The 18,517-nt window shown below is 64.6% G+C and overlaps 1 protein-coding gene across 2 annotated transcripts; it reads right to left on the bottom strand.

Annotated features, from left to right (window-relative positions):
• Nucleotides 1-1,426: 1,426 nt before the first annotated feature.
• CKM (creatine kinase, M-type) lies at nt 1,427-18,119 on the bottom strand. Of its 2 annotated transcripts, none has more exons than XM_059872532.1 (8): nt 18,001-18,119; nt 15,088-15,287; nt 13,464-13,618; nt 10,679-10,811; nt 9,087-9,258; nt 8,104-8,227; nt 6,608-6,797; nt 1,427-1,733 (listed from the first exon to the last, which is right to left on the bottom strand). In XM_059872532.1, the coding sequence occupies exons 2-8, from the start codon at nt 15,278-15,280 to the stop codon at nt 1,555-1,557; spliced, it is 1,146 nt and encodes a 381-aa protein (XP_059728515.1). In that variant the 5' UTR covers nt 15,281-15,287; nt 18,001-18,119; the 3' UTR covers nt 1,427-1,554. The 2 variants fall into 2 exon arrangements, with proteins under 2 accessions (XP_059728515.1, XP_059728514.1); XM_059872531.1 differs by lacking the exon at nt 1,427-1,733 and adding an exon at nt 1,831-2,069.
• Nucleotides 18,120-18,517: the final 398 nt, after the last annotated feature.

Raw genomic sequence — 18,517 nt, 5'->3', positions numbered from 1 at the left:
TTGGGGGGAAAAAATGGGAATTTTGGGGGGGGTGAAATGGGAATTTTGGGGGGGTGAAATGGGAATTTTGGGGGGGTGAAATGGGAATTTTGGGGGGGTGAAATGGACGTCGCCCCCTCCCCAAATTGGAGCCGCCCCCGACCATGGTGGGGACCAGCAGCGTTTATTGGGGGGGTTCTGGGGGGGTCCCCGGGGGTCGGGAGGGGTCTGGGGGCTGAGAAATCCCCTCGGGGAGTGCGAGGGTCCCTCTGGATTTATTGGGGACCCCCAGATTTGGCGTCGCCCCCTCCCCAAATTGGAACCCCCGACCACGGGGGGAGCAGCAGCGTTTTCTGGAGGGGCTTGGGGGGATTTTGGGGGGGGTCCCCGGGGGTGGGGAGGGGTCTCGGAGATTTTGGGGTCCCCACGGATGAGGGTGAGGTGCAGAAATCAAGCCTGGCTTCGCCGGGACCCCCAAATTTGGCGTCGCCCCCTCCCCAAATTCAAACAGCCGGGACCAGCAGCGTTTATTGGGGGGGCTCGGGGGAATTTTGGGGAGGTCCCCGGGGGTCGGGAGGGGTCTGGGGGAGATTTTGGGATCCCCACGGCTGAGAAGAGACTGCGGGGATCCCTCTGACTTTGCTGCGACCCCCAACTTTGGCGTCGCCCCCTCCCCAAATTGGAACCCCCGACCGTGGTGGGGAGCAGCAGCGTTTACTGGAGGGGCTTGGGAGGATTTTGGGGGAGTCCCCGGGGGTCGGGAGGGGTCTGGGGGAGATTTTGGGGTCCCCACGGCTGAGAAGAGACTGCGGGGCTCCCTCTGACTTTGCTGCGACCCCCAAATTTGGCGTCGCCCCCTCCCCAAATTCAAACACCCGGGACCATCACGGTCGCTCTGGGGGGGCTCGGGGGAATTTTGGGGGCGTCCCCGGGGGTCGGGAGGGGTCTGGGGGAGATTTTGGGGTCCCCACGGCTGAGAAGAGACTGCGGGGCTCCCTCTGACTTTGCTGCGACCCCCAACTTTGGCGTCGCCCCCTCCCCAAATTGGAACCCCCGACCGTGGTGGGGAGCAGCAGCGTTTACTGGGGGGGCTTGGGGGGATTTTGGGGGCGTCCCCGGGGGTCGGGAGGGGTCTGGGGGAGATTTTGGGGTCCCCATGGCTGAGAAGAGACTGCGGGGATCCCTCTGACTTTGGTGGGACCCCCAACTTTGGCGTCGCCCCCTCCCCAAATTGGAACCCCCGACCGTGGTGGGGAGCAGCAGCGTTTATTGGGGGGGGTCTGGAGGGGCTTGGGGGGATTTTGGGGGTGTCCCCGGGGGTCGGGAGGGGTCTGGGGGAGATTTTGGGGTCCCCACGGCTGAGAAGAGACTGCGAGGCTCCCTCTGACTTTGCTGCGACCCCCAACTTTGGCGTCGCCCCCTCCCCAAATTGAAGCAGCCAAGCGCGGCCGGGACCAGCAGCGTTTATTGGGGCCGCTCTGGGGGGGCTCGGGGGGATCTCGGGGGGTCCCCTGGGCGCCCCCTCCCCTCTGGAGAGGCTCGGGGTGGGAGGGGGTCCCCGCGGAGCCCCCTCCCCTATTTCTGGGCGGGGATCATGTCGTCGATCGGCTGCTTCTGCTCCAGCTTCTTCTCCATCTCCACCATCAGCTTGACGCCGTCCACCACCATCTGCACCTGCTCCACCTCCGAGAAGCCCAGGCGGTCGGCGTTGGAGATGTCGAACACGGCGCCCACCGCGGCCGTGTCCACCCCGCCTGGACGGACAGACGGACAGAGGGACAGACAGGTGGGGGTCAGTGAGGCACGGACAGCCAGGACACCCCCAGACCCCACTGACCACTCCTGACCACTCCTGAGCACCCCCTGAGCATCCCCTGCCTGTCACTGACCCACAGCCCCACCGCGGCCGTGTCCACCCCGCCTGGACGGACAGACGGACAGACGGACAGAGGGACAGACGGACAGGGTGGGGGTCAGTGAGGCACGGACAGCCAGGACACCCCCAGACCCCACTGAGCACCCACTGACCACTCCTGACCATCCCCCCCTGTCACTGACCCACAGCCCCACCGCGGCCGTGTCCACCCCGCCTGGATGGACAGACGGACAGACAGAGGGACAGAGGGACAGGGTGGGGTCAGTGAGGCACGGACAGCCAGGACACCCCTGACCGCTCCTGAGCACCTGCTGACCACCGCTGACCACCCCTGGACCATCAGGGTCCCTTTCCTGGGCTGATTTGGGGCTGTCCCTGCCCTGGCCAGGTGAATTTTGGGGTGGGATTTCCCCCCCAGGTGAATTTTGGGGTGTCCCTGCCTCACCCCAGGTGAATTTTGGGATGGAATTTCCCCCCCAGGTGAATTTTGGGGTGTCCCTGCCTCACCCCAGGTGAATTTTGGGATGGAATTTCCCCCTCAGGTGAATTTTGGGGTGTCCCTGCCTCACCCCAGGTGAGTTTGGGGATGGAATTTCCCCCTCAGGTGAATTTTGGGGTGTCCCTGCCTCACCCCAGGTGCATTTTGGGGTGTCCCTGCCTCACCCCAGGTGAGTTTGGGGATGGAATTTCCCCCTCAGGTGAATTTTGGGGTGTCCCTGCCTCACCCCAGGTGAATTTTGGGATGGAATTTCCCCCTCAGGTGAATTTTGGGGTGTCCCTGCCTCACCCCAGGTGAATTTTGGGGCTGTCCCTGCCCCTGCCAGGTGAGTTTGGGGATGGAATTCCCCCTCAGGTGAATTTTGGGGTGTCCCTGTCCTGGCCAGGTGACTCTGAGGATCTCCCCACCCCACCCCAGGTGATTTGAGGTGTCCCCACCCCCAGGTGTGTCGGGCTCCCACCTGTGCCGCGTTTCTGCAGGCGCAGGCGCTTGAGGGGGGCTTGGAACTTGGGGTGCTGGCTCAGGTGACCTTGGGGCTGTCCCTGTCCCTGCCCAGGTGACCTTGGGGCTGTCCCTGTCCCTGCCCAGGTGATTTGAGGTGTCCCCACCCCCCAGGTGTGTCGGGCTCCCACCTGTGCCGCGTTTCTGCAGGCGCAGGCGCTTGAGGATCTCCTCGAACCTGGGGTGCTGGCTCAGGTGACCTTGGGGCTGTCCCTGCCCAGGTGACCTTGGGGCTGTCCCTGTCCCACCCCAGGTGACCTTGGGGCTGTCCCTGTCCCTGCCCAGGTGACTCTGGGGCTGTCCCTGTCCCACCCCAGGTGACTCTGGGGCTGTCCCTGTCCCTGCTCAGGTGACCTTGGGGCTGTCCCTGCCCAGGTGACCTTGGGGCTGTCCCTGTCCCTGCCCAGGTGATTTGAGGTGTCCCCACCCCCAGGTGTGTCGGGCTCCCACCTGTGCCGCGTTTCTGCAGGCGCAGGCGCTCGAGGATCTCCTCGAACTTGGGGTGCTGGCTCAGGTGACCTTGGGGCTGTCCCTGCCCAGGTGACTCTGGGGCTGTCCCTGTCCCTGCCCAGGTGACTCTGAGGATCTCCCTGCCCATCCCAGGTGACTTTGAGGTGTCCCCACCCCCAGGTGTTTTAGGCTCCCACCTGTGCCGCGTTTCTGCAGGCGCAGGCGCTTGAGGGGGGCTTGGAACTTGGGGTGCTGGCTCAGGTGACCTTGGGGCTGTCCCTGTCCCTGCCCAGGTGACCTTGGGGCTGTCCCTGCCCCTGCCCAGGTGACTCTGAGGATCTCCCTGCCCACCCCAGGTGGATTTTGGGGTGTCCCCACCCCCCAGGTGTGTCGGGCTCCCACCTGTGCCGCGTTTCTGCAGGCGCAGGCGCTTGAGGATCTCCTCGAACTTGGGGTGCTGGCTCAGGTGACCTTGGGGCTGTCCCTGCCCAGGTGACCTTGGGGCTGTCCCTGTCCCTGCCCAGGTGACTCTGAGGATCTCCCTGCCCCACCCCAGGTGGATTTTGGGGTGTCCCCACCCCCCAGGTGCGTCGGGCTCCCACCTGTGCCGCGTTTCTGCAGGCGCAGGCGCTTGAGGGGGGCTTGGAACTTGGGGTGCTGGCTCAGGTGACCTTGGGGCTGTCCCTGCCCAGGTGACTCTGAGGATCTCCCTGCCCACCCCAGGTGGATTTTGGGGTGTCCCCACCCCCCAGGTGATTTAGGCTCCCACCTGTGCCGCGTTTCTGCAGGCGCAGGCGCTTGAGGATCTCCTCGAACTTGGGGTGCTGGCTCAGGTGACCTTGGGGCTGTCCCTGCCCAGGTGACTCTGGGGCTGTCCCTGTCCCTGCCCAGGTGACTTTGAGGTGTCCCCACCCCCCAGGTGTGTCGGGCTCCCACCTGTGCCGCGTTTCTGCAGGCGCAGGCACTTGAGGATCTCCTCGAACTTGGGGTGCTGGCTCAGGTGACCTTGGGGCTGTCCCTGTCCCTGCCCAGGTGACCTTGGGGCTGTCCCTGTCCCTGCCCAGGTGACTCTGAGGATCTGCCTGCCCACCCCAGGTGGATTTTGGGGTGTCCCCACCCCCAGGTGATTTAGGCTCCCACCTGTGCCGCGTTTCTGCAGGCGCAGGCGCTTGAGGATCTCCTCGAACTTAGGGTGCTGCCTCAGGTGACCTTGGGGCTGTCCCTGTCCCTGCCCAGGTGACCTTGGGGCTGTCCCTGTCCCTGCCCAGGTGACTTTGAGGTGTCCCCACCCCCCAGGTGTGTCGGGCTCCCACCTGTGCCGCGTTTCTGCAGGCGCAGGCGCTTGAGGGGGGCTTGGAACTTGGGGTGCTGGCTCAGGTGACCTTGGGGCTGTCCCTGCCCAGGTGACTCTGGGGCTGTCCCTGTCCCTGCCCAGGTGACTCTGAGGATCTCCCTGCCCATCCCAGGTGACTTTGAGGTGTCCCCACCCCCAGGTGTTTTAGGCTCCCACCTGTGCCGCGTTTCTGCAGGCGCAGGCGCTTGAGGGGGGCTTGGAACTTGGGGTGCTGGCTCAGGTGACCTTGGGGCTGTCCCTGTCCCTGCCCAGGTGACCTTGGGGCTGTCCCTGCCCCTGCCCAGGTGACTCTGAGGATCTCCCTGCCCACCCCAGGTGGATTTTGGGGTGTCCCCACCCCCCAGGTGTGTCGGGCTCCCACCTGTGCCGCGTTTCTGCAGGCGCAGGCGCTTGAGGATCTCCTCGAACTTGGGGTGCTGGCTCAGGTGACCTTGGGGCTGTCCCTGCCCAGGTGACCTTGGGGCTGTCCCTGTCCCTGCCCAGGTGACTCTGAGGATCTCCCTGCCCCACCCCAGGTGGATTTTGGGGTGTCCCCACCCCCCAGGTGCGTCGGGCTCCCACCTGTGCCGCGTTTCTGCAGGCGCAGGCGCTTGAGGGGGGCTTGGAACTTGGGGTGCTGGCTCAGGTGACCTTGGGGCTGTCCCTGCCCAGGTGACTCTGAGGATCTCCCTGCCCACCCCAGGTGGATTTTGGGGTGTCCCCACCCCCCAGGTGATTTAGGCTCCCACCTGTGCCGCGTTTCTGCAGGCGCAGGCGCTTGAGGATCTCCTCGAACTTGGGGTGCTGGCTCAGGTGACCTTGGGGCTGTCCCTGCCCAGGTGACTCTGGGGCTGTCCCTGTCCCTGCCCAGGTGACTTTGAGGTGTCCCCACCCCCCAGGTGTGTCGGGCTCCCACCTGTGCCGCGTTTCTGCAGGCGCAGGCACTTGAGGATCTCCTCGAACTTGGGGTGCTGGCTCAGGTGACCTTGGGGCTGTCCCTGTCCCTGCCCAGGTGACCTTGGGGCTGTCCCTGTCCCTGCCCAGGTGACTCTGAGGATCTGCCTGCCCACCCCAGGTGGATTTTGGGGTGTCCCCACCCCCAGGTGTTTTGGGCTCCCACCTGTGCCGCGTTTCTGCAGGCGCAGGCGCTCGAGGATCTCCTCGAACTTAGGGTGCTGCCTCAGGTGACCTTGGGGCTGTCCCTGTCCCTGCCCAGGTGACCTTGGGGCTGTCCCTGTCCCTGCCCAGGTGACTTTGAGGTGTCCCCACCCCCCAGGTGTGTCGGGCTCCCACCTGTGCCGCGTTTCTGCAGGCGCAGGCGCTTGAGGGGGGCTTGGAACTTGGGGTGCTGGCTCAGGTGACCTTGGGGCTGTCCCTGCCCAGGTGACTCTGAGGATCTCCCTGCCCACCCCAGGTGGATTTTGGGGTGTCCCCACCCCCCAGGTGATTTAGGCTCCCACCTGTGCCGCGTTTCTGCAGGCGCAGGCGCTTGAGGATCTCCTCGAACTTGGGGTGCTGCCTCAGGTGACCTTGGGGCTGTCCCTGCCCAGGTGACCTTGGGGCTGTCCCTGTCCCACCCCAGGTGATTTGAGGTGTCCCCACCCCCCAGGTGATTTAGGCTCCCACCTGTGCCGCGTTTCTGCAGGCGCAAGCGCTTGAGGATCTCCTCGAACTTGGGGTGCTGCCTCAGGTGACCTTGGGGCTGTCCCTGTCCCTGCCCAGGTGACCTTGGGGCTGTCCCTGTCCCTGCCCAGGTGACTTTGAGGTGTCCCCACCCCCAGGTGATTTAGGCTCCCACCTGTGCCGCGTTTCTGCAGGCGCAGGCGCTTGAGGATCTCCTCGAACTTGGGGTGCTGGCTCAGGTGACCTTGGGGCTGTCCCTGTCCCTGCCCAGGTGACTCTGAGGATCTCCCTGCCCATCCCAGGTGACTCTGAGGTGTCCCCACCCCCAGGTGTGTCAGGCTCCCACCTGTGCCGCGTTTCTGCAGGCGCAGGCGCTTGAGGATCTCCTCGAACTTGGGGTGCTGGCTCAGGTGCTGCAGGCGCACGTGGACGCCGCCGCGCAGCCCCGTGCCCAGGTTGGAGGGACAGGTGAGGATGTAGCCCAGGTGCTCCGTCCACATGAAGGGGTGCCCGGCCTTCTTGAAGATCTCCTCGATCTGGGGACAGCCAGGGGACACGAGGTGGGGACACGGCGGGGGTGGCGCACCTGGGGCGCACCTGGGGCACACCTGGGGCACACCTGGGGCACACCTGGGACGCGCCCAGGGGCACGGCCGGGGCACACCTGGGGTGCTCAGGGTTGGTGGTGGCACCCCAAATGTCACCTCGGTGTCTTCAAATGCCACCTGTCCCCAAAGTGCCACCTGTGCCCAAATGCCACCTGTCCCCAAAGCCACAGCTGTCCCCAAAGTGCCACCTGTGCCCAAATGTCACCTGTCCCCAAAGTTCTCCCTGTCTCCAGATCCCCTCAATGTCCTCAAATGTCACCTGTCCCCAAAGTGTCACCTTGTCCCCAAAGTGTCACCTGTCCCCAAAGTTCTCCCTGTCTCCAGATCCCCTCAATGTCCTCAAATGTCACCTGTCCCCAAAGTGTCACCTTGTCCCCAAAGTTCTCTTTGTTCCCAAATGTCACCTGTCCCCAAAGTGCCACCTGTCCCCAGATGTCCTCAAATGTCCCCAAATGTCCCCAAGACCCTCAGGACACCTCAGGACCCTCCTGACCTTCTTGAGACCAACACCTCCCACCCACTGCCACCCTTCTCCATGGAGATGTCACCCCAAACCCTCTGTGTCCCCAGGTGTCCCCAGGTGTCCCAGGTGTCCCTGACCTTCTGGAGGCCGACGCAGAAGCGCCGGAACACCTCCTTCATGTTCCCTTCTCCATGGAGATGTCACCCCAAACCCTCCGTGTCCCCAGGTGTCCCCAGGTGTCCCCAGGTGTCCCAGGTGTCCCAGGTGTCCCCAGGTGTCCCTGACCTTCTTGAGGCCGACGCAGAAGCGCCGGAACACCTCCTTCATGTTCCCTTCTCCATGGAGATGTCACCCCAAACCCTCCGTGTCCCCAGGTGTCCCCAGGTGTCCCCAGGTGTCCCAGGTGTCCCAGGTGTCCCCAGGTGTCCCTGACCTTCTTGAGGCCGACGCAGAAGCGCCGGAACACCTCCTTCATGTTCCCTTCTCCATGGAGATGTCACCCCAAACCCTCCGTGTCCCCAGGTGTCCCCAAACCCTCCGTGTCCCCAGGTGTCCCAGGTGTCCCCAGGTGTCCCAGGTGTCCCCAGGTGTCCCCAGGTGCCCCCAGGTGTGGCTGACCTTCTTGAGGCCGACGCAGAAGCGCCGGAACACCTCCTTCATGTTCCCGCCCTTCTCCATGGAGATGTCACCCCAAGCCCTCCGTGTCCCCAGGTGTCCCCAGGTGTCCCAGGTGTCCCCAGGTGTCCCCAGGTGTCCCCAGGTGTGGCTGACCTTCTTGAGGCCGACGCAGAAGCGCCGGAACACCTCCTTCATGTTCCCTCCCTTCTCCATGGAGATGACGCGCAGGTGATCCTCCTCGTTCACCCACACCAGGAACGTCTTGTTGTCGTTGTGCCTGGGGGGACATTGGGGACATTGGGGACATTGGGGACATCAGGGGACATTGGGGACATTGGGGACATTGGGGGGACATCGGGGACAGCAGGGGACATTGGGGACATCGGGGACAGCAGGGACATCAGGGGACATTGGGGACCTTGGGGACATTGGGGACATTGGGGACATTGGGGACATTGAGGAGACATTGAGGAGACATTGGGGACATTGAGGAGACATTTGGGACATCAGGGGACATTGAGGGGACATCGACGGGGACACCTCAGCACGTCCCAGGTGCCCCCAGCTGCCCTGAGGTGCCCCTCAGGTGCCTCCCAGGTGCCACAAGGTGCCCCCCAAGTGCCCCAGGAACCTCCCAGGTGCCCCCCAGGTACCCCCAGGTGCCCCCCAGGTGCCTGCCAGATGTGCCAGCTGCCCCCAGATGCCCACCAGCTGCCCCGAGGTGCCCCTAGGAACCTCCCAGGTGCCACAAGGTGCCCCCCAAGTGCCCCCAGGAACCTCCCAGGTGCTCCCCAGGTGCCTGCCAGATGTGCCAGGTGCCCCCAGGTGCCCACCAGCTGCCCCCAGGTGCCCCCAGGAACCTCCCAGGTGCCTCCCAGGTGCCTCCCAGGTGCCCCCAGGTGCCCACCAGCTGCCCCGAGGTGCCCCTAGGAACCTCCCAGGTGCCCCCCAGGTGCCCCCAGGTGCCCCTCAGGTGCCCCCAGGTGCGCGCCAGGTGCCTCCCAGATGAGCCAGGTGCCCACCAGCTGCCCCGAGGTGCCCCCAGGAACCTCCCAGGTGCCACAAGGTGCCCCCCAAGTGCCCCCAGGTGCCTCCCAGGTGCCCCCAGGTGCGCGCCAGGTGCGCCAGGTGCCCACCAGATGCCGCGGGCGTCGGGCCAGTCGCGGGCCATGCCCGAGGCCAGCAGCAGGGGCGACACGGGCTTGTCGAACAGGAAGTGGTCGTCGATGAGCTGCTGCTGCTCCTGCTCCGTCATGGCCTTCAGCGGGTAGTACTTGCCCTTGAACTCCCCCTCCAGGCTGTTCAGGGCTGCCCGGGGCGTGGTCAGCACCTGGACACGCCCCCGGACACGCCCCGGACACGCCCAGGCTGGACTGGGCACGCCCAGGTCATGCTGGACACGCCCAGGTCATGCTAAGCTCGGCCTGGTTGTGTCCATCTGTCCCAAATTTACCCCAAATCCATCCCAAAATCGCACCTGGACACGCCCGGGACATGCCCAGGCTGGACTGGCCACGCCCAGCCACGCCCAAGCCAGAGTGGATATACACATCGATCCCAAATCCGTCCCAAATTCATCCCAAATTCATCCCAAATTCACCCCAAATCCATCCTGGCCACACCCAGGACACGCCCAGGCCAGACTGGACACACCCAGGCCATGCTGGACACGCCCAGGCCAGACTGGACACGCCCAGGCCGGACTGGACACGCCCAGGCCGGACTGGACACGCCCAGGCCACGCTAAGCTCGGCCTGGTTGTGTCCATCTGTCCCAAATTTGCCCCAAATCCATCCCAAAATCGCACCTGGACACACCCGGGACACGCCCAGGCCATGCCCAGGCCAGACTGGCCACGCCCAGCCACGCCCAAGCCAGAGTGGATATGCACATCCATCCCAAATCCGTCCCAAATTCATCCCAAATTCATCCCAAATTCACCCCAAATCCATCCTGGCCACGCCCAGGACACGCCCAGGCCGGACTGGACACGCCCAGGCCACGCTAAGCTCGGCCTGGTTGTGTCCATCTGTCCCAAATTTGCCCCAAATCCATCCCAAAATCGCACCTGGACACACCCGGGACACGCCCAGGCCATGCCCAGGCCAGACTGGCCACGCCCAGCCACGCCCAAGCCAGAGTGGATATACACATCGATCCCAAATCCGTCCCAAATTCATCCCAAATTCATCCCAAATTCACCCCAAATCCATCCTGGCCACACCCAGGACACGCCCAGGCCGGACTGGACACACCCAGGCCATGCTGGACACGCCCAGGCCAGACTGGACACACCCAGGCCGGACTGGACACGCCCAGGCCACGCTAAACTCGGCCTGGTCGTGTCCACCTGTCCCAAATCCATCCCAAAATCGCACCTGGACACGCCCGGGACACGCCCAAGCCAGACTGACCACGCCCACCCACCCCAAATCTACTCTGACCACACCCATTCACCCCAAACCCAGTTTGACCACACCCACTGAGGCCATGTCCAATGAAACCCCACCCATCTGAACCCCACCCACTCCGACTCCACCTCACCAGGCCACGCCCACATCAGACCACACCCACTAAACCCCCACCCACATCCTGACCACACCCCTCGGACCACACCCAATCTGAGCCCAACCATTTCCCGACCACACCCAATCCAGACTAAACCACCCAACCCCACCCCGCCAGGCCACGCCCACCGGACCACGCCCCTCCAGGCCCCGCCCCTCACCTGTGACTGACAGCTTCTCGATGGCGCGGCGCTCGCCGCGGCTGCAGTGGGGGGGCAGCGAGTAGCCCTTGATGCTGCGGCCGGTGCGCACGCGGCTGCTCAGCACGTACTTGGGGTCCAGGTCCTCCCCGCCCTGGGCACCCCAAAAACGGCTCAGGGACACCCCAAAAATCCCCAAAATCACCCCAAAATCACCCCAAAAAAACCCCAAAAATTCAGCTCGAAATAACCCAAATATCACCCAAAATATCCCCCAGAATATCTCCCACTCTGAGACCCCCGCACTGCTCAGCACGTACTTGGGGTCCAGGTCCTCCCCGCCCTGGGCACCCCAAAAACGGCTCAGGGACACCCAAAAATCCCCCAAATCACCCCAAAAATATCCCCAAAAATTCAGCTCGAAATAACCCAAATATCACCCAAAATATCCCCCAAAATATCTCCCCTGTGACACAGCTGCGCTGCTCAGCACGTACTTGGGGTCCAGGTCCTCCCCGCCCTGGGGAACCCCAAAAACGGCTCAGGGACACCCCAAAAATCCCCAAAATCACCCCAAAAATATCCCAAAATTTCTGTTCAAAATAACCCAAATATCACCCAAAATATCCCCCAGAATATCCCCCCGGTGACACAGCTGCGCTGCTCAGCACGTACTTGGGGTCCAGGTCCTCCCCGCCCTGGGGAACCCCAAAAACGGGTCAGGGACACCCCAAAAATCCCCAAAATCACCCCAAAAATACCCCCAAAAATATCCCAAAAATTCAGTTTAAAAAACCCCCAAAATACTTCAAAATATCCCCCAGAATATCTCCCCTCTGAGACCCCCGCAGTGCTCAGCACGTACTTGGGGTCCAGGTCCTCCCCGCCCTGGGCACCCCAAAAACGGCTCAGGGACACCCCAAAAATCCCCAAAATCACCCCAAAAATATCCCCAAAAAAACCCAAAAAATTCAGTTTAAAAAACCCCCAAAATACCCAAAATATCCCCCAGAATATCTCCCACTCTGAGACCCCCGCAGTGCTCAGCACGTACTTGGGGTCCAGGTCCTCCCCGCCCTGGGGAACCCCAAAACGGCTCAGGGACACCCCAAAAATCCCCCAAATCACCCCAAAAATATCCCCAAAAAATTCAGCTCGAAATAACCCAAATATCACCCAAAATATCCCCCAGAATATCCCCCCTGTGACACAGCTGCGCTGCTCAGCACGTACTTGGGGTCCAGGTCCTCCCCGCCCTGGGGAACCCCAAAATGGCTCAGGGACACCCCAAAAATCCCCAAAATCAACCCAAAAATACCCCCAAAAATATCCCCAAAATCACCCCAAAACATCACCCCTAAATCCTCCCCTCTGAGACCCCCACACTGCTCAGCACGTACTTGGGGTCCAGGTCCTCCCCGCCCTGGGCACCCCAAAAACGGCTCAGGGACACCCCAAAAATCCCCAAAATCACCCCAAAAATACCCCCAAAAATATCCCAAAAATTCAGTTTAAAAAACCCCCAAAATACCCAAAATATCCCCCAGAATATCTCCCACTCTGAGACCCCCGCACTGCTCAGCACGTACTTGGGGTCCAGGTCCTCCCCGCCCTGGGCACCCCAAAACGGGTCAGGGACACCCCAAAAATCCCCAAAATCACCCCAAAATCACCCCAAAATCACCCCAAAAATATCCCCAAAAATTCAGCTCGAAATAACCCAAATATATCCAAAATATCCCCCAGAATATCCCCCCTGTGACACAGCTGCACTGCTCAGCACGTACTTGGGGTCCAGGTCCTCCCCGCCCTGGGCACCCCAAAAACGGCTCAGGGACACCCCAAAAATCCCCAAAATCACCCCAAAAATATCCCCAAAAATTCCGTTCAAAATAACCCAAATATCACCCAAAAATATCCCCAAAATCACCCCAAAAATACCCCCAAAAAAATCCCAAATCACCCCAAAAAACCCCCAAAATTCCACTCAAAAAACCCCAAAAACTCCACCCAAAACGCTCCTGAGGTGGCTTTGTGGTGTCACCCCATGGTGGCCCTGTCACCTCTTTCCTCCCCCCCGAGACCTTTAGGGACCCCTCCCAAACTTCGGGGACCCCTCCCCAGTTTCGGGGACCCCCACCTTGAGGTTCTCGTGGTTGAGGTCGGTGCGGTGCTTGTCGGTGGTGTCACCCCCTGGTGGCCCTGTCACCCCTTCCCTGCCCTCCTGAGACCTTCAGGGACCCCTCCCCAGTTTCGGGGACCCCTCCCCAGTTTCGGGGACCCCTCCCCAGTCTTGGGGACCCCCACCTTGAGGTTCTCGTGGTTGAGGTCGGTGCGGTGCTTGTCGGTGGTGTCACCCCATGGTGGCCCTGCCACCCCTTCCCTGCCCTCCTGAGACCTTCAGGGACCCCTCCCCAGTTTCGGGGACCCCTCCCCAAATTGGGGGACCCCCACCTTGAGGTTCTCGTGGTTGAGGTCGGTGTGGTGCTTGTCGGTGGTGTCACCCCATGGTGGCCCTGTCACCCCATGGTGGCCCTGTCACCCCTTCCCTGCCCTCCTGAGACCTTTAGTGACCTCTCCCCAGTTTCGGGGACCCCTCCCCAGTTTTGGGGACCCCTCCCCAGTTTCGGGGACCCCCACCTTGAGGTTCTCGTGGTTGAGGTTGGTGCGGTGCTTGTCGGTGGTGTCACCCCATGGTGGCCCTGTCACCCCTTCCCTCCCCTCCGAGACCTTCAGGGACCCCTCCCCAGTTTCAGGGACCCCTCCCCAGTTTCGGGGACCCCTCCCCAGTTTCGGGGACCCCCACCTTGAGGTTCTCGTGGTTGAGGTCGGTGCGGTGCTTGTCGGTGGGTTTGTAGCCCCCGTGCCTGTCCTGGATCACGGGGTCAAAGAGCTCCTTGAAGACCTCGTAGGACTCCTCGTCACCGGCCACGCAGCCCACGGTCATGATGAACGGGTGGCCTGGGGACATTGGGGTCACCGGGGGTCACTGGGGGTCACCGGGGGTCACTGGGACCAGTGTGGGACTGGGATGGGCTACTGGGACCAGTATGGGGTTGGGATTGGCCATGGCACTCCTCGTCACCGGCCACGCAGCCCACGGTCATGATGAACGGGTGGCCTGGGGACACCAGGGGTCACCGAGGGTCACCAAGGGTCACCAGGGGTCACCGGGACCAGTATGGGACTGGGATGGGCTACTGGGATTGGGTCTGGGACCAGTATGGGATTGGGATTGGCTACTGGGACCTGGGGAGGGGTCTCTGGTCCCCATGGATGGGCTGGGGACCCCATGATCAGTTTGGAGACCCCAAGATGAGTTGGGGACCCCACGGATGGGTTGGAGACCCCCAGGAGTGGGTTGGAGACCCCCAAGGATGGGTTGAGGACCCCATGGATGGGTTGGAGACCCCATGGGTGGGCTGGGGACCCCATGGTCAGTTTGGGGACCCCACAGATGGGTTGGAGACCCCCATGGGTGGGTTGGAGACCCCCAGGGGTGGATTGAGGACCCCATGGATGGGTTGGAGACCCCATGGATGGACTGGGGACCCCATGGTCAGTTTGGGGACCCCACAGATGGGTTGAGGACCCCATGGTCAGTTTGGAGACCCCCATGGGTGGGCTGGAGACCCCATGGTCAGTTTGGGGACCCCTGTGGGGGTTTGGGGACCCCTGAGATGGGCTGGGGACCCCATGGATGGATTGGAGACCCCATGGGTGGGTTAAGGACCTCATGGTCAGTTTGGAGACCCCTTGTATGGGTTAAAGACCCCCGGGGTGGGCTGGGGACCCCATGGTCAGTTTGGAGACCCCTGGGGTGGGTTGGAGACCCCATGGGTGGGCTGGAGACCCCTTGGGTGGGCTGGAGACCCCATGGTCAGTTTGGAGACCCCCGGGGTGGGTTGGAGACCCCATGGATGAGTTGAGGACCCCATGGATGGGTTGAGGACCTCATGGTCAGTTTGGAGACCCCCGGGGTGGGCTGGAGACCCCATGGGTGGGCTGGAGACCCCTTGGGTGGGCTGGGGACCCCTTGGGTGGGCTGGGGACCCCTTGGGTGGGCTGGGGACCCCATGGGTGGGTTGAGGACCCCATGGATGGGTTGAGGACCTCATGGTCAGTTTGGAGACCCCATAGGTGGGCTGGAGACTCCATGGTCAGTTTGGAGACCCCCGGGGTGGGCTGGAGACCCCTTGGGTGGGCTGGAGACCCCATGGGTGGGCTGGAGACCCCTTGGGTGGGCTGGGGACCCCATGGTCAGTTTGGGGACCCCATGGATGGGCTGGAGACCCCATGGTCAGTTTGGAGACCCCCGGGGTGGGCTGGAGACCCCATGGTCAGTTTGGAGACCCCCGGGGTGGGCTGGAGACCCCTTGGGTGGGCTGGAGACCCCTTGGGTGGGCTGGGGACCCCGCGTGAGGACGCACCGGGGTTGTCCACGCCGGTCTGGATGACGTCGTCGAGGGTGAAGCCGCTGGGGGTCTCCTTGTCGCGCAGCTTGGCGTAGAGGGCGGGGGTCAGCACCTTGGCCATGTGGTTGTTGTGCTTGGACAGGTCCGGGAACTCCTCCTCGGCCGAGAACTTCTGCTTGTACTTGTTGTGGGTGTTGCTGAAGGGCATGGTGGCACTGCGGGGACACGGGGACACCGTGGGGACATGGGGACATCATGGGGACACCATGGGGACATCATGGGGACATCATGGGGACAGGTCTGGGATCTCCTCCTGAACCCAGAACTTCTGCTTGTACTTGTTGTGGGTGTTGCTGAAGGGCATGGTGGCACTGCGGGGACATGGGGACATCATGGGGACATAGGGACGTCGTGGGGACATCATGGGGACATCGTGGGGACATGGGGACACCATGGGGACATCATGGGGACATCGTGGACACCATGGGAATGGGGACACAGGGACATGGGGACATCATGGGGACAGGTCCGGGATGTCCTCCTGAACCCTGAACTTCTGCTTGTACTTGTTGTGGGTGTTGCTGAACGGCATGGTGGCACTGCGGGGACATGGGGACACCGTGGGGACATGGGGACATCATGGGGACATCGTGGGAATGAGGACACAGGGACACGGTGGCATCGTGGGGACACAGGGACAGCCAGGTGACACCAAGGGACACGGGGACAGCCAGGTGACGCCGCAGGGGCAGCCAGGTGACACCGCAGGGACAGCCAGGTGACACTGGGGGACACGGGGACAGCCAGGTGACACCGCAGGGACAGCCAGGTGACACCGGGGGACACGGGGACAGCCAGGTGACACCGCAGGGACAGCCAGGTGACACCGGGGACACGGGGACAGCCAGGTGACACCGCAGGGACAGCCAGGTGACAACGGGGGACACGGGGACAGCCAGGTGACACCGCAGGGACAGCCAGGTGACACCGGGGACACGGGGACAGCCAGGTGACACCACAGGGACAGCCAGGTGACACTGGGGGACACGGGGACAGCCAGGTGACACCGCAGGGACAGCCAGGTGACACCGGGGACACGGGCACGGCCAGGTGACGCTGCAGGGACAGCCAGGTGACACCGGGGGACACGGGGACAGCCAGGTGACACTGCCGGGACACGGGGACGGCCAGGTGACACTGCAGGGACAGCCAGGTGACACCGCAGGGACAGCCAGGTGACACCGGGGGACACGGGGACGGCCAGGTGACACTGCAGGGACAGCCAGGTGACACCGCAGGGACAGCCAGGTGACACCGGGGGACACGGGGACAGCCAGGTGACACCGCAGGGACAGCCAGGTGACGCCGCAGGGACAGCCAGGTGACACCGGGGACACCGCGCCACGTGCCACAGGAGGGGACACAGAGGACACGGGGGGGACGGGGGGGGCTCTGGGGCGGGTCCTGGTGGGCGTGTCCTACAAGGGGCGTGTCATTGTGGGCGTGTCCTACCGGGGGGGGCGTGGCCGCTCCGCTCCGCTCCTTGTTCGGGCCGGGGCTATTTATAGCCCGGGGGGGGGGAGGGGAGGGGACCGGGGGGCTTGGGGGGGTCCCGGTGACACCGGGGGGGGGGGCGGGGCCCGGTCCCGGTCCCGGTGACACCGGGGGGGGGGGGCGGGGGGGGCGGGGGGGGCGGGGCCCGATGCTGGTCCCGGTGCTGGTCCCGGTGACACCGAGGCGGGGCGGGGCCCGGTGCCGAATCCCGGTCCCGGATCGCGGACCCAAATCCCGGTGACACCGAGGGGGGGTCGGGTCCCCGTGCCAGTCCCGGTCCCGGTCCTAAATCCCGGTCCCAGTCGCAATCCCGGTCCCGGTGACACCGAGGAGAAGCGGGTCCCTGTCCCTGTCCCGGTCCCGGTCCCGGTCCCGAATCCCGGACCCGAATCCCGGTGCCGGTCCCGGTGACACCGAGGGAGATTCGGGTCCCTGTCCCTGTCCCGGTCCCGGTCCCAAATCCCGGTCCCGATGACACCGAGGGAGGATCGCGTCCCTGTCCCTGTCCCTGTCCCTGTCCCTGTCCCTGTCCCGGTCCCTGTCCCTGTCCCGGTTCCGGTCCCGGTCCCAAATCCCGGTCCCGGTGACACCGAGGTGGGGCGGGTCCTGGTCCCGGTCCCTGTCCCTGTCCCTGTCCCTGTCCCGGTTCCGGTCCCGGTCCCAAATCCCAGTCCCGGTGACACCGAGGGGGGGCGGGTCCTGGTCCCGATCCCTGTCCCGGTCCCGGTGACACCGGGGGGGGGGGGTCAGGGTCCCTGTCCCTATCCCTATCCCGGTCCCGGTCCCGGTCCCAAATCCCGGTCCCGGTGACACCGAGGGGGGGGCGGGTCCTGGTCCCGGTCCCTGTCCCGGTCCCGGTCCCGGTTCCGGTGACACCGGGGGGGGGTCAGGTCCCTGTCCCTATCCCTATCCCGGTCCCGGTCCCGGTCCCAAATCCCGGTCCCGGTGACACCGAGGGGGGGCGGGTCCTGGTCCCGGTCCCTGTCCGCGTCCCGGTCCTGGTTCCGGTGACACCGGGGGGGGGTCAGGTCCCTGTCCCTATCCCGGTCCCGGTCCCGGTCCCGGTCCCAAATCCCGGTCCCGGTGACACAGAGGGGGGGCGGGTCCTGGTCCTGGTCCCGGTTCCGGTGACACCGGGGACATCCCGACCTTTCCTGAGGGTCCCGATCCCAACTGGGCCGGTCCCGGGGGTCTCCCGGTGGTCTCGGGGGGGGGCTCCCGGTCCCGACTGGGGTCCGGGGGGTCTCCCGGGGGGGGTCCCTGGGGGGATCCCGGTGGTCCCGGGGGGGGGTCCCGGTACCGATTGGGTTCCCAGGGGTCTCCCGGTGGTCCCGGGGGGGGTCCCGGTGGTCCCGGGGGGGGTCCCGGCGTTACCTGGGTCTCTCAGCGGGGCCGGGTCGGGGTCGGGGCCGGTACCGGGCGCGGGGGGGAGCGGTGGGACCGGGACCCCCCAGGGGCGCTTTTATCCCCCCCGGGACCCCCCCCCAGCCCCGGGGGGCTCCGGGGGGGACCCCAAACCGGGCGGGGCCGGGCCCTGGCGGGGCCGCCCCCGGCCCGCGGGAGACCCTCGGGGACCCCCGGAGCCGCCCCCCGGTGTCCGGTGTCAGCGGGAGGGGGGAGGGGGGGGGGGCAGGCGGCACCTGCCGCCCCCCGGGACCGCGGGGGTGGGGGCGGGACCACCCCCCAATAAATACCGGGAGCTCTTCAAATAGCGGGACCCCCCCCCTCCCGGGGCACCGGGACCCCCCCCCGGGACACCGGGACCACCCCTCAAATAGCGGGACCACCCCGGGGCACCGGGACCACCCCCCAATAAATACCGGGAGCTCTTCAAATAGCGGGACCCCCCCCCTCCCGGGGCACCGGGACCCACCCTGGGACACCGGGACCA

The sequence above is a fragment of the Haemorhous mexicanus genome, chromosome 36, assembly GCF_027477595.1.
Source record: "Haemorhous mexicanus isolate bHaeMex1 chromosome 36, bHaeMex1.pri, whole genome shotgun sequence".
Lineage (NCBI taxonomy): Eukaryota > Metazoa > Chordata > Aves > Passeriformes > Fringillidae > Haemorhous > Haemorhous mexicanus.
Note: the sequence above shows the minus strand (reverse complement) of the source record. Positions and strands in the feature narration are given on the sequence as shown.